At 38.1% G+C, this 14,943-nt stretch overlaps 3 protein-coding genes across 3 annotated transcripts; 1 reads left to right on the top strand and 2 right to left on the bottom strand.

Annotated features, from left to right (window-relative positions):
• The first annotated feature begins 6,208 nt into the window (after positions 1-6,208).
• Positions 6,209-7,485, top strand: LOC103416763 (uncharacterized). Its single transcript, XM_008354990.4, has one exon. It carries the CDS (start codon positions 6,403-6,405, stop codon positions 7,357-7,359), a length of 957 nt encoding a protein of 318 aa, XP_008353212.3. The 5' UTR covers positions 6,209-6,402; the 3' UTR covers positions 7,360-7,485.
• A 783-nt stretch (positions 7,486-8,268) lies between these two features.
• On the bottom strand, positions 8,269-10,371 carry LOC103419427 (sufE-like protein 1, chloroplastic/mitochondrial). Its single transcript, XM_070808691.1, has 2 exons — positions 9,053-10,371; positions 8,269-8,645 (listed from the first exon to the last, which is right to left on the bottom strand). The coding sequence occupies exon 1, from the start codon at positions 10,231-10,233 to the stop codon at positions 9,085-9,087; it is 1,149 nt and encodes a 382-aa protein (XP_070664792.1). The 5' UTR covers positions 10,234-10,371; the 3' UTR covers positions 8,269-8,645; positions 9,053-9,084.
• Positions 10,372-12,030: 1,659 nt separating this feature from the next.
• On the bottom strand, positions 12,031-14,844 carry LOC103419428 (fructose-bisphosphate aldolase, cytoplasmic isozyme 1). Its single transcript, XM_008357533.4, has 4 exons — positions 14,495-14,844; positions 13,597-13,869; positions 13,069-13,478; positions 12,031-12,541 (listed from the first exon to the last, which is right to left on the bottom strand). The coding sequence occupies exons 1-4, from the start codon at positions 14,520-14,522 to the stop codon at positions 12,179-12,181; spliced, it is 1,074 nt and encodes a 357-aa protein (XP_008355755.2). The 5' UTR covers positions 14,523-14,844; the 3' UTR covers positions 12,031-12,178.
• Positions 14,845-14,943: the final 99 nt, after the last annotated feature.

Raw genomic sequence — 14,943 nt, 5'->3', positions numbered from 1 at the left:
CAAATATTTGAAGTTCAATTTTCTCCTTAATTGGAATCTCAGTCACACACAAAAATACATTTAAATTTAAGAAGTCATTAACGGAAGGGGAATATATATATATATAGACACATACACACATGTGTGTGTGTGTGTGTGTGTCAAAGGACAATTACATAATGGAGCAAGTTGGTTCTGGATATTCACGAACCACTCCATAGTACATTGGAGGACATTGCGGAGTGCAATAATAGCTTGCTGATGACGTGCATTCAATAGTAATTGGGTTTTGACCATCATCCGCAGTAACGTCTTTCACTTGTTCAATTTGGACTATGGCGGCGAAGCCGACCTTCTTCCTTAACAACCCCGTCAAGCGAACGGAGTCAACTCCATCTCCTGTCACCTCCAGATGATCTTTGTTTTCTCCTTCTAATGACACTTTGCTCACACCTGCTTTCATTTTAACGATCATCAATTAATTACTTAATTATCCAACACTAATCAAATATGAACGAAGAATTGATATAAAATAAACTCAATTGCATTACCGCATGCAGCTGCTGCAATCTTCAAGGCCTTGGTTCTGCATTTGTCACTGTGCATTTGCACCTTCACTAGTATCTTTTGCTGCATCATATTGTATAAATTAATGCCAAACATATATTGTTAAAATCTTAGATCGTTTATAGAGAACGTTTTAATCGGGAAATTTAGAAAAAAATGTATTCTTGCCTCTTTTATGTGTAAAAACTTAACCGACCCCATAGTTTTGATTGCATCCAAACTCTTTGACTAGTTATTATTGCTCGAGATTCCGTCTGGAACAATTGACCCTATAATTTTGTACGTGAACAAACTTAACTGACCGATAACTTTTTGTAAATTTTCCATTCGATAAAATGTAAGAGTAGTACTAATGAAATGTTTTAGAACAAATTAAAATGCTTACCTTCATGTTGGTGACTTGAAAGAATGTACGAAATAAGTTTTAAGCTTGTTGGGATAGAAAACTCTATGAATCCATGAATGAATTAATCTGGGAAAGTAGAACTACATATTTATAACGACCTTAGTCCTTGAGTATTACTCCTTCCTTCCTGTTGACTTGTATTATATATGAAGTCAAGAATATATACATAAATACACTCTACTCAATCCTACCAATTACATTCGACAAAAAAAAAATCCTACCAATTACATGGGAGTATATAGAGACTAGTTTTTTTCAGAATAAGGTACAAAAAGTCAGATCCATATTCTCCGCGGTTTCGCAGACTCAGTCATGCTAATGGTATTGCAAAACGTGATCTGTCCGCTCAGCTATTTGCAAATAAAAGATTATACATGATCATTCTTAATTCTTAATTCTCTCTGTAACTCTTTTTTTTGTTAAACTTTCTCTATGTATTAATACAGGCAACCCAGAGAATTTTTCTGTATCACTTTTAGATTTTTTTCCCTTCCGTTTTCTGGCATTTAAATCAGTTTTGTTAGGGTTTTTCCAGTGATTGATCAGTAGTCTCAACACCCAAAGACTTGAGTAAATCAGTTTTACTAGGGTTTTTGGTAGCTTATAAGCTAGGAGGAGCTAACAAATGCATTTCAAGAGCGTCAGTAAATTTTCAAGAATACGGTTCGATCGACCACAAAAAAATTACTTTGTTAGAGGATTAAACTAACCTAGAATTTTCACTCTTTATTTTGTTTCATTGCCTTAGGTTAATTAATTAATTGTATAGCTCAGAGAATTAATGGTCTTTTAGATGAGAGATTGGTAGGCGGTTCAGCTTTGCAAACTCAGTTTATATAGTCTTTGTACAACTTGGGGGTGCTATCCATACACAGCTTTGTACTTCTACATACCCCTCTCAATTTTCTGTCGCCAGATCAAATGAATTGAAGAAAATCAAAGGAAAAAAAATAACAAGAGATGTATGAGAGGTACAAACGAGAGTGTGGGTAGCACCACCCTGTACATATCAGGCTGTGGAAAGAATTGATTGTGCTTGGTTTTAATCCTTGTATGAATACTTTCTTTGTGTATGAGTTAAGGTTCAAACGGGGTCTAACAATACTGATTGATGAGATCACGATTTACTTTAGACATATATAGTGAAGTAATCATATATAGTCTTTTAATAATCCAAAAAAACTCGTAAAAGGTCTTTTACAGTGTGAAATCCCCTTTTTTCCAGCATACCTGATCTGCATGACTACAAGTTTATTTTTCAAACCCTGCAATGCACCTTCTACATAGAACAGTAATATATAATGGGGTGTGATATCCACACACCCCATTTTACTTCTCATACACCTTTTTAATTTTTGGCCTTCGGATCGGATGAATTGAAGAAGATTAACGGACATAAATTATCAAGGGGTGTGTGGATACACACCCCTATATAATATATGGAAAAGAAAATATTAGTCAAGGTCTTTTTCTGATTAATAAAAAAAAAGTCAAAAGTTTTTTTTTCCCACATAAAAAATAATATGGCACGATCATAAATTTGAGTGGAAATTTTTTATTTTGGGGAGGTCGGGTGGGGTGGATGAAGATCCATATTTCCCAGCCTCCAGGGACAGATTTTCGAACATATGTGTGACTATGTCAAATAAGATATTCCCTTAAATATATGCAAATTGTAAAAATAAACATATATGATTCACATTAAGTGATGCAAAACGACAAGTGAAGAATGATTGATTATTTTTCTTGACACCCAAACGAGACAAACCTCCACTATATATAGATTATCTCCCACATGCCTACGGCCACATTTAGTTGGATGATGACCCCAACCAGTTGTGAGATTTTAAATTGTTGAGTTGCTATATAATATGCCCTCAGGCATGCACCAAGTCGTTGAGGCAAGATCCTTATACTTCTTGGACTCACCATTTGCAACTTGGACGACGTGTGGAAGCATAGACTGAATGGTACCAATCATTCGATCCCAAATATCGAAAATATTAAGATAATGATTTTTTTTTTACAATTGTTTATGTATTATGTTGTCAAACTATGTATGAATACAAAAAGACATGTAAATTCATCTAGTTTCTAACAACACAACGTGCTCAATATCCGGTAAGACATTATGTATCCTAATGAACATAAGGTGTTGTTGTCACTCTAAAAATTTATTGTGCACTTAGCTTTATATAATTAGAAAGAAAATTACATTTATGAGGAGTGCACATTAAATTTTTTGAAGTGTGAAGAACAAAACCCTAAACTATTGTTGTAAATATTGTTAATTACGTAATTCTCCGGTTTAGTCATTGTGTAATAGTCAATTTTTTTTATATAGGAAAACTTAGAAATATCCACCAAGTAAACCATAAGCATATAAATAGACATTCTAATGAAAAATACACTCTCAATCTCCATAAGGCTATGTGTGGGTAAGCTCGCATGGCCACATTGTCCGGGTGTAGGGACGCTACAAGGTGTCCCAGTTTCGGGTTGTTTTTCTAACTCAAAATGAATTCACTTTAGAGCAAAGACTTCTGTTGACTTGCCGTATACAACTTAAGAGAACCCTATCGTTGTTGGCGCAAGATATCTGGGGAAAACACCATTTTTGTGGCTGAAGCTCTGGCACTCGGGACGCCCTTGGGACTGCAAAAGGAAAGGGATACAAGAGCATGTGTTGAAGGTGACTATAAATTAGTCATTGGCGCCATTAAAGGCTCCTACTCAACTCCTTTGAGGTCGAAGAACATCATCGAAGACATTAAGTGGTTGGTGACTTCTTTTGACTCTGTGTCCCGTATTCAAGTGCTTATGGAGGTAAATTTCCTGACAAATGTAGTCCCTAGCACTGATTTTAGTTTTAGTAACTTCCACATTTGGGATAGAGCCTTGCCTTCAGTGGCAAGGAAAACTTTCTTATTTGATTGTATTGGAATTGGATTTAATCATGGTCACACTATTTAATGCTTATTTTATTTTCTTGAGCAAAGAAAAAAAAGACGGGGCGTATGTGTGGTTAAGTCTGCAAGGCCACATTGTCGAGGTGCAGGGACGCTAGAAGTTGTACCAGTTTCGGGTTGTTTTTGTGTATCCTATCCATGTGGTTACTCCGACAGTCGAACCTTAGAATTTGCTCAATTTAATGTGTTTTTGTAACTCAATGTGGGCTGAGAGTAGAACTACCATGGACTTGGTTTGGGTAGCTAAACGTTAATGGGCTAATCAATTCGACCCACGAAATCTGGTGCGGTGTTGATCCATCATTAATTTAGGTAGACTATTTGGGATTTTCAAGTGTCATTAACATTTTTTGTTTTTTTTTGTTTTTGTCGAAAGAGTCATTACATAACTTATTCACGAGAGATTTTTCGTGTATTCGAAACATGTGCATATACGTCATATTTTATTATATAAATGAAGAGACGTTTGAAAATAAAAACTTTTTTTCCGCTTGTATAATAATACTAACATACAACTCCGTATTTCGGACATATTAAAAACTCTCTCTTTATTCACAACATGAAAGGCCCCATCTCCTATACCTTCCGTAGCAGATCGCACTGGAGTAGAGTTCCGCTGTACCAATCCACCCAGCTGCCAGCCTGACCTAAAGCATTCATGATTGGCATGGCTTTTGGGGTATATGAATGAAGGAAATTGCAAATTTTAAGGATCTTTATGCAGCACTAGTTCTAAGTACTTGACAGTACATTTTTGGTGGGTGATTTTAACGCATTTGTTTAGCTTGTTGTCATCCGAAAATATTCGGTTTAGAGTGCCATTAGTTTAAAAATGAGTGATAAATCTGCTTGTCTTATAAGAAAATTATGTGTCCTACCCATCACATGATTATGTTTTAAATGTTTGGACGGTCAAGCGTCTACACGTGCAAAAAATACGTGTAGCGGATGTGAGAATGCTTCATTGGATGTGTGAGCACACGAGAAATGACATAATCAAGAACGATGATATTCGAGGTAAAGTAGAAGTAACTGCAATTGAAAATATGATGAGAGAAAATAGGTTAAGGTAATTTGGACATATGAGCTGAAGACCTACAAATGCTCTGGTTAGAAAATGTTATTATGAGATAGAGGCTTAGGCAAAATGGGTAGAAAAAGACCTATAAAGACTTGGAAAAAGAATAAAAGATATAGAGTACTTGGAGCTAACGGAAACTTGAAGTAAAATCAAACGCAATGATGTTCTAGAATTCATCCAACCGATCCCACTTAGTAAAATGAAATTTTGCTGTTGTTTATGTTTAAAAAAGAAGGAAAAGACAAAAGTACAAATAGTTCATGCTCCTTACTTTTGAATCTTTTTGTCTAATATTTTCTGTGCTGTCTTTATAGAGGGCCTAACTTTCGGCCTTCCTTAGTGGCTAAACAAATCAAAACACATACAAGTCTGTATGAAGCTGAAACCAGCAGCATGGTAAGATTATTACATCATAAGCTCCAAACCCCTTGATCTGGTTGATGTTTTTGGATTGCTTCGGTAGCCAACACTTACGCTCACAAGTGCTTATGGTATAATTGTTTTCATTAGAAACACGTATAAGTTAAAAAATAAAATAAAATAAAAAAAGAATCCAAGAACATAATGAAAAATCATTTGACATGTAAAATAATTAAGTCTTAAAAGCACTTTTAACTGTTTATGCTAAACGCAATGGAAAACAGTTTTAGTTGTCAAAAAATATTTTTAGCCCTCTTAAATACAGTTGCAAGCAGCCACTACATCTAAGGTATTAAATATCGATGATATCGGTAGTTCAAAAACACGGAAATTTGGATGGAAATTTTAATATCAATAAAAATTGAATAAAAAACACAGAAATTGTAAGAAAAACTTGGAAATTTTTATTGAAACTTTGCAGGATGTTTATTTAGTTAATTATCTATTAGTTTATCATAAAAAATTGGAAGGAAATGCATTGCATGATAAATATAACTGATTTAAGTTGATTATATAACGAGCTGACAAACATTGTGAGTGTAGAAAATATGTAGTAATTAATTAAAGAAGTTTAAACACATCATAATCATTTATATATAATGAATTAGTACAATATTTTATACATTGCATGGTAAGATACATGAGTGACTTAACAAGGTCTAAAATACCAATGATATCGAAAATATCGGTAGTCCAAAAAAATATCGATAGTTCAAAAACACGGAAATTTCGATGAAAATATCAAGTTATTATGGATATCTTAGACCAACCACTCACAACTTCAACTGGTCTAACCAATCAAATAACAAAAGTGCTTATAATCAAAGCACTTTGCAGAACAAGGCCACTTCTGTTTAGGACTTTTCCACACAGTGCTTGCAAATTGAAATCAGCAACTTCAAAAGCAAAAACATTCAAACCACAAACATCTACAAGTTTCCCACCTTTAGCTCCACCCAAACCCCCTTTTACAAATACCAATGAAACAATTTGGTCCCACTCCTACCCCTCCACCAAATGTTTCTTTTCCTTTACTTGCTTTAATCAATTTCCTAATTTATTTAAACAAACAATTATCTTCATCTTCCCCCTTCATTACTCGGTTCAGCTGTTTTGCTTCTGGTTGCTTTCCAGAGATGTCAGCCCATCCACCTCCACCGCCGTCCCCAATTCCACCTTCACCGCTACCTCAACCCCCGCCCCAACGGCATAGCAGACGCCCACCCCCATCTCAAAGGCCACCGACACCAATCTCCCTCAGCCAAATCATCATATCAAAGCGTGCTGCGAATGGAGAAGCTCCAGCACCTGATGCAGAAAACCTTATCTCAAGTAAACCGACAAAGCAAATAATACTCCGGCAACCTCAACGGACAAATCCGCTTGTATGGTGCTGTGCAATTGCGTGTCTCATATTTAGTGTTGTTCTTATTTTCTTTGGAATTGCGACTTTGATACTCTTCTTAGTTGTTAAACCAAAAACTCCATCGTTTGACATCCCCAATGCAAGCCTCAACACCATCTACTTCGACTCACCGGAATATTTCAACGGCGACTTCACCTTCCTCGCAAATTTCTCCAACCCTAATCGGAAACTCGATATAAGATTTGAGTATCTGGATTTGGAGCTTTTCTTTTCTGACAGGCTCATAGCAACTCAATCTCTTGCACCTTTCACACAAAGACCTGGAGAAGGAAGGGTGGGATCGGTTCGCTTGATATCGAGCTTGGTTTACCTTCCTGTCAATCACGCTGTGGCGCTTCAAACGCAGGTGCAGAACAATCAAGTTAACTACAATATGAGAGGAACATTTAAAGTGAGAGCCAGTCTAGGTATGATCCATTTTTCCTACTGGTTGCATAGCAGATGCCAATTACAGATGACAGGTCCGCCGAGGGGTGTTTTAGTTGCAAGAAGTTGCAAATCTAAAAGATGAAGATCCAGAAGCATTCTTTCCTGGTATCTTCCTCCTATGTTCCTAGTATGTCTACTTTGAAACCCTAAATGTGTAAAGGTCATACGAGCTATATAAATATGATACATGAGCATTCTTTTCTACAAACTTACGAAAGTCTTTTTCTTTTCTGTTTTTGTTCCGACATTCGGTTGGTTGTATCACAAATCCATTAGTAACAAAACCTACAGAAGGACACAATTTATCATCTTGAACAAATACAGTGCTAAACATATGGGACTGAAGAACAAAGGAAACCCGATAGCCTCGTCTGCAGAACGGAAAAAGAAAAGGTCTGCTGAATTGGAACTCTGTTTGAGGAACTGGAAGCACTAGACTTCTACTTGTGGAAAACTCTAACAAGAGATGTATGGAGATTCAATCCTGCAAAGATTTGCACATAACTTCTCCCTTGTTTTAACACTGACACATTATTCCGTTATGGTGCTCCATCACCGCACTACCGCTTTCATATGTTTACTTAATTAAAAGAATTCATATGAAAAGCAATGTTCGGTTCAAATTTTTACAGAAAGTTAGCTAGACAACGAATCACGACAATAGTTGGAGAATCCAGCAACAGGTTTGTGTTTGTGGGGGTTATTTTTCTAGATAGTTCCTATGTCCAAAGTGTCCTAATCAGAAATCACCTAATACACTATAACTTTTAGATCCATCAACAGTTTATATATTCAGAAAAGATATAAAGAGATTGATTTGTAGTTTAAAGAAACACCACAAGATCACAGTCCGATGTTCAATACGACTATGTACTAGACAATCAATCATGTTACGCAATGGACAGCTTGTGGCTGGAGCGTAGCCAGCAGATGAAAACTAGCACAACCTCTGTACTTTGTACTACTAGAATTTCTACCAGACAACAATACATATCAAAACTGCCTTACAAAGAGATTTAGTCTGCAAATTTAAGGTTACCATTACAATTATTGATCTCCCTAAGTGCTATATCGTTACGTTTCATTATTTGCTTTAAAAGCATATTCATTGTCATATACCAAGTCAATCAAAGTTCGAAAGAATCGCAAAGACTACTAAAATATATAGCTGGCTCGCTAGAATGTTGGCACCACTGGCGGATCCATTAAGGGGCATGGGGGTCAGCTGACCCCCCGAATTTCGATGAACGTTCATAGATAACTTAGGTGCTGACCTTCCGAACTTCGGTGAATGTCCATAGATACCTTGAGTGTTGCCCTTTTGAAGATTAGAGTTGGCTTCATATTTGCCCTTTAACTGACTTCAGCCTACCAAAACCCGATGAATGTCCGTTAATACCTTGGGTGCTGCCCCTTGCATATATTAACATATTTGTAGTATACATTTTCAAATGACTTCAGGCCTACGAAGACTTGATGAAATGACAATATGCATACTATTTGTAGTACAAAAAATTTGACCTCCCTAATATTATTTCCTGGATCCGCTGGTTGGCACCATTATGTAATTCAATTATGCATTGTAAAGATTCAAGACAGCACATGTTCACATTCTAACAAATCTTATGAGCACTATGTGTACAACAGTTCTGAAAATTCAGACCAACAGCCTCATTGTACGATCATCGAAGCAATATATAAAAAAAAGGTCGTACCCAGTGCACAAGGCTCCCGCATCGAAGCAATATATAAGAACAAAAATTCAAAAAATGAACCTCTTTTACATGAGAAACCCGGAGCCGTGCCTTCACCCTCCACTCACTTCAGACGGTGTTTTCGCCACAATCGACAATGCATGTAGTCCACTTTGCAATTCTTCTTTCAACAAACCATATATAAGCCTATGCCTCTTAACCAAACTCTTCCCTTCAAACTTCTTAGACACAACTCTCACATTGAAATGCGTCTCCCCATCACCACCTCCTCTAACCCCGGCATGCCCGGCATGTTGATAAGAAATGTCTTCCACTTCCAATTCCACAGGACTTAACTCTCCCATCAATTTCTCCTGAATTCTCTTCCCTCTGCTTCCCAAGTCACCAGAATCTGCCACATTTTCGCTCATTTCACTCGCTACCAGGTCCAATTGCTTAACATTTTCTCCAGAACTCAATCCAATATCCTCACCCTCAATCCCACCATCAACTCTCAAACCCGAATTCGAATTCGAATTCTTTTCCCCACCCACTTCAGAATCCACTCCAAGCTCCAAACTTTTGACACTATCTTCAATTTTCGCTGCGAAACGCTCACTCTCCCCTCCATTTTCTTCCTCCACAAGCAACTCCTTCGCCTTCCTCTGCATCAACCTCAACATATTCAAAAACCCATTATTCCTCGACGGCGTCAGGCTCTGCTGCAGACCCAGAAGCACCGCGAAATCGGGCGAAACCCGCAAAACCTCATCCACCGGGCGGCCCGATAACCCGCTAACTAGCAAAGCAGCGAGCCCCTTGGTGAGGACCGAGTCGGAATCGGCCTCGAAAAACACATTCTTGTCCGAATCAAGATACGCCCTGACCCACACCTGAGAGACGCATCCCTCCACTTTGTTCTGCTTCGTCTTGAATCGATCATCCAACGGCTTCAAATTCTTGCCGTAGAACAGAAGCTGCTCGTACTTGGCCTTGGGGACCTCTACGGACTGGAAAAGCTTGACGATTTCCTGGAGCTTCGGAGGGAGGTCCTCGACCGGCTGTAGGGACGTGGAGCTCGAAGCGGATGCGGACGGCGGCGGAGGGGAGGAGGCGGATATGGTGGGGATTCTTTGGAAAGTGATGTGCCTTTGGGGAAAAGACAGAGATGGGGGTTTTGGGGTTTTAGGGTTGAGAATTGAGGTAGGGATTTTGGTGGTGAATAATCGAAACGACGATGAGATTGAAGAAGACGACGACATTTTTGGAGGAGGAGAGCGAAGAGAGGGACCCAATGGCAGATTCAGAGATTTGAAGAAGATGGACTCAAAACTCCCCGTTTTGTCTTTTGCTAATGAGTTGGGTTGTTTTTATGTTTTCTGGGCCTTGAGTCTCATAGTACCCAAAAAATGAAAATAAGTGGAGTATATATGGTTTGATATAAATTCTCTATGCAAGACGTTCATTCTTAGTTAAGCGGCCAGGTTGACAATACTGCATATGTATTTGTCTCTAGTTTGATAACATGACATTTACAACAACAACAAATAAGCTTTATTTCATTAAATGGAGTCAGCTGTATGAATTTTATAACTCGCCACGTTCAGTTTTGCATCAAGTATTTCGTTAGCTTCAAGTACTCTATATCTTTTCTTACAGTCTCTTTTCAAGTTTTCCTAGATCTTCCTCTGCTCTTTTTGTCTTGTGTCTCCGTTTTATAATCGCATATTCTAACCAAATCATATGTAGATCTTTCATTCGCATGTTCAAACCACTTAATTGATTTTTCTATTAAATGGACGGACTGTTATCAAAATTTTACTCCTCATTTAACCTTGAATTTTCTTTTCTTGTTATGTGACTAATTTCGTAGAAAAATATGACAGATATCAAATCGTGCAGGAAATAATATGAGTACGAGCGAAAGTTGGAATCTCATGAATAATCTTGTTACTAGGATATAATCATTTGTACCATTTAAAAGGAGGCTGTTTTCTATGGAAATTTGTTAGCAAAACTTAAAAAGCTTTCCTAAGCACAATTCTAAACATCTTTCGTTTGTGCAACCTAAACATCTTCGTTGTATAGATTACGTCCAATCACAACATTATATTAGTTAAATGAACGTTATTCATTAAACTTGGAACCCCGTTCAACATTAAGAAAATAAATACTACAAGGCAGAAAAGTTCAACCATGTGCAAAACTCAAAAGTTTCAAGTTTATTTAGTTGAAGCCACGGTGTTAGTTACCGTAAACGTAAGACCTCAACCATGCACTCCAGCACAATTAAATTATAAAAAACAAAAACGAATTCAAGCAGAACAATTTTGAAGGGTTTGATGGAAAACAACTTTGAATAAACATAATAAGCAACAAAGCTTCACATCATACACTATAACAGACTAACATTATATGAAAACCAAGATCCTGGAAAAACATTCACATATTCTTGAGGACAACATCTTCATGTCCAGTTTCTTGACTGCTCTCTGGGCATCCTCCCGGTTCACAAACTCATCCAAACCAAATCTGCTGCAGCTCCAGATATAACCGCAGCAACCGTGAGTGTGAAAAAAAAGTTAGGGTTCTACCATAAATCTAATTAGTAATATGGAGGTAACCCAATTAATTATAACATGCCCTTACGATGAATTTTCAAACTTAGAATGTAGACAACACAAATCGGGCCATGTGGGGCATGGGTGGCCATTGAACTTCACATATAGAACAACCTGCTTTAATGCTATGAAAAAAGTTAAGGCTCCATTATAAAACCAATTTGACAATATGAAGAATAGCCCCATTACTTGTAAGCACATTCAAAGTCCATTTTCTTACGATGTTGGGTTAGTATGCTCTCAACAGAGTGTGCTATTGGGGCCGGTCATATCCTTGGATCATGGACGTGGCAAAATTAGCATGAGGGAAATGTGGTTGTGGTATGAGATCTTTTGTAGCACCACGAAACTATGACCTGTATGCCGTCAGTAGCAGTAGAACGAGGAAACAATTAACGTTATGTCTTTGTTGTTGTATGGCACTTCTCTTGGAGTGTGTTTGTTGCACTGATCAGTTATATATATCGGACTGGACTAACTTCAAGGTATTGAGTAATAAGTAGAGTTGATAAAATAAAATTACACTAAATATTTTGTTATTCTTGATCTTATACCGGCCATGCAGTTAAGGGCTTTAGTACCAGTTCTAGTACTTGTATCCCTTAACAAACAAGCTCTCAGAAGCCAGTCCACCAGCACTTCCTCCAGAGTACTTTCCAAGAGTGGCATCTGAGTTTGCCTTGCACCTTTTCAAGAACGTCGCCTGAGCTTTCGCAACATTCTCCTTCTTCCCACCCCAAGTCTTGAGTGTGCTTGCTTGCAAAGCTCGCCCGAACGAGAACGAAAGAGTCCATGGCTTCAACACATCCAACCTGTTCATTGCATCCAAGTTGAGTGTTGCCTCTTCCTCACTTTGTCCTCCGGACAGAAACACAATCCCCGGCACAGCTGCTGGGACTGTCCGGCGCAGTGCAGTCACTGTGCACTCGGCAATCACCTCCGGCGTAACCTGTGCAAAGATTGAAGCCATTTCAGTTTGAAGAAAAACTATGTTGATAATGCTGTATGTGCCGGTTATTTATTACCTTCCTCTCTCAATACGTCTACACGAAACTACTTTTATATGATGCGACCAACATGCATGTGCTCTATCAGAAAAGAACTTTTATGTTACAACCCTTATCGTAACTCCAATAAATATAACATGTATACGATACACTGTGTCATGCTGCCATAGTATTACGAAGTCATCTAAATCACGATTCCTACAATATTTAATATAACATTCAATGGTGAATTTTTAAACTTAGGATACAATTACTTGTGTTAATTTTATACGCACAGTAGACTCTTACATTCCACATCTTCATGTTAGTCATATATACAACAGTGTATGCAAGAAGTTCTTTGCGAGAGACATTATACATAATATATCAACACACACGTGTGTATATATATACATCTATTGTATGTAATAATTTCTTTGAGAGAGAGAGCTCAAGAGAATTTCGAGTCAATAATCAATTTTTATTTCACCTTTGGGCTATCAGAACCTGGAGTAACCATGTTGGGCTTAAGGAGTGTGCCTTCAAGAAGAACATGTTGTTCATTGAGTGCCTTGTAAACTGCTGCAAGAACCATTTCAGTAGCAGCTGCACATTTCTTAATGTCATGATCTCCATCAGTCAAAATCTCTGGCTCAACGATTGGCACTAGTCCGTTCTCCTGGCAGATAATCGCATAGCGAGCCAAACCTTGCGCATTCTGCTGGATGGACAGTTCCGAGGGCTCGGTTAGGCCTATCTTGAGCACCGCGCGCCATTTGGCAAAGCGTGCGCCCGCCTTGTAGTACTGTGCGCACCTAGCTCCCAGAGAGTCAAAGCCTTGGGTTGTTGTCTCTCCGTTTGTTCCAGCTAACTCAACGGTGCCCTTGTCGACCTTGATCCCTGAATCAAAGTGGTAAACATTGACGTTAATGAAAATACCAAAATATGGAAACTTGAAGAGAAGTGTCAAAAAAAAACTATGTTGCTTCTATTTATTGAAATTTAACTTAGACCATGCCTGGAATGACATTGTTTTCCTGGAGGATTTCGACGAAGGGTTTGCCATCAGAGCTCTTCTGGTACAAGGTCTCCTCAAAGAGGATGACACCGGAGAGGTAAGGGAGGGCGTTGGGAGAAGTGAAGAGAAGTTCTCGGAGAGCTTGGCGGTTGGACTCGATGTTCTCGACGTTGATGCTGGATAGGCGCTTGCCAATGGTGCCTGTGCTCTCATCTGCTGCCAATATGCCCTTGCCTGGGGTGGCAATGTACTTGGCATTCTTTATGAGCTCCTCTGCACAAAATCAAAAGGGCTTGAGTATCATTCGAACTTCTTAGTTTTACAAGTTAAAGTATGACTGCAATGAGTTATATATGCCTAAATGTTCTTTTAAGGAAATTGTCTTTTTTTTTCTTTTGAAAATTTTCTTGGTCAATGACCTAAATTGTTTTGAACGCAGTGCTTATCAGGACTCACGTCCACAAGACGAACTCATTTGCAACTGGTTATGTAAGAAGTACTTATGCTCACAAGCATTTCATTGAAGAAGTGCTTATTTTCCTCAGTCAATGACCTAAATGGTTTCCAACACATTGCTTACCATGAATTAAGTCTACTAGACTCCTCATTTGATACTGTTTCCGTAAGTACTTATGCTCACAAACTTTTTATTAAAATGTGCTTGTATTATAGACTTATGTAACTTTTCTTTTCTAAAAAGTGTTTCTTGAAAAGTATTTCGATCCAAAAGTGCTTTTTAAAAGCAGCCGTAAACAAGTTCGTCATGACTATAGTTGCATGAGAGGGAAACATGCATATGTTACCCAACAATACCATATGTATTTAGGAAAATCATATTTAGAGAGAGAGAGAGAGAGAGAGAGAGAGAGAGAGAGAGAGGGAGGGAGGGAGAAAGTACCAGCATACTTGCCAACAAAGGCTGACATGGTTGAGGATTTAGGATAGGTATCGGATAACACTGGACGAAAGTGCAAAAACAAACTTACACACCCAACAATCTATATAGACAAGCTCCGGCGGAATATGCCATCAGAAATCCACCATGGCACTTACCGACACGTGTCAAAAGGTTAGCCCAAGGAAAGTTATCAGCCTAGGATAGAGCAACGAGTGATCACTCTCCTTGCCAAGTGGCAACTCATCCTTAGGCAAAAGTTTGTGTGGAAGGCCTAATGATCCTCATCCTAACTACTCAGAAGTTGAAGAGACAACCAAAGGAAGATTTTGGATTATACTAACCAATGATGTGTGCCTATCCATTTCAGTTTTCTGTTTTCGGTTCATTATTAGTAAATGGAATGCAAAGGACAGTCACCCGATTGTTAGCGGTAATGTATGCATCTCGAT

This window comes from Malus domestica, chromosome 11 (genome assembly GCF_042453785.1).
Source record: "Malus domestica chromosome 11, GDT2T_hap1".
Taxonomy (NCBI): Eukaryota; Viridiplantae; Streptophyta; class Magnoliopsida; order Rosales; family Rosaceae; genus Malus; species Malus domestica.
The sequence above is the reverse complement of the archived record's forward strand: the minus strand, read 5'-3'. Positions and strand labels throughout refer to the sequence as shown.

Bases quoted from the DNA above. Each gene is read 5' to 3' on its own strand.
- LOC103419427 (XM_070808691.1), bottom strand. From the start codon at position 10,233: ATGTCGTCGTCTTCTTCAATCTCATCGTCGTTTCGATTATTCACCACC.
- LOC103419428 (XM_008357533.4), bottom strand. From the start codon at position 14,522: ATGTCAGCCTTTGTTGGCAAGTATGCTG. The intron at 13,870-14,494 runs GTACTTTCTCCC...GATTTTGTGCAG, and splicing joins CTTTGTTGGCAAGTATGCTG to AGGAGCTCATAAAGAATGCC. The intron at 12,542-13,068 runs GTGAAATAAAAA...ATCTTTGCACAG, and splicing joins CAGGTTCTGATAGCCCAAAG to GTTACGCCGGAGGTGATTGC.
- LOC103416763 (XM_008354990.4), top strand. From the start codon at position 6,403: ATGAAACAATTTGGTCCCACTCCTACCCCTCCACCAAATGTTTCTTTT.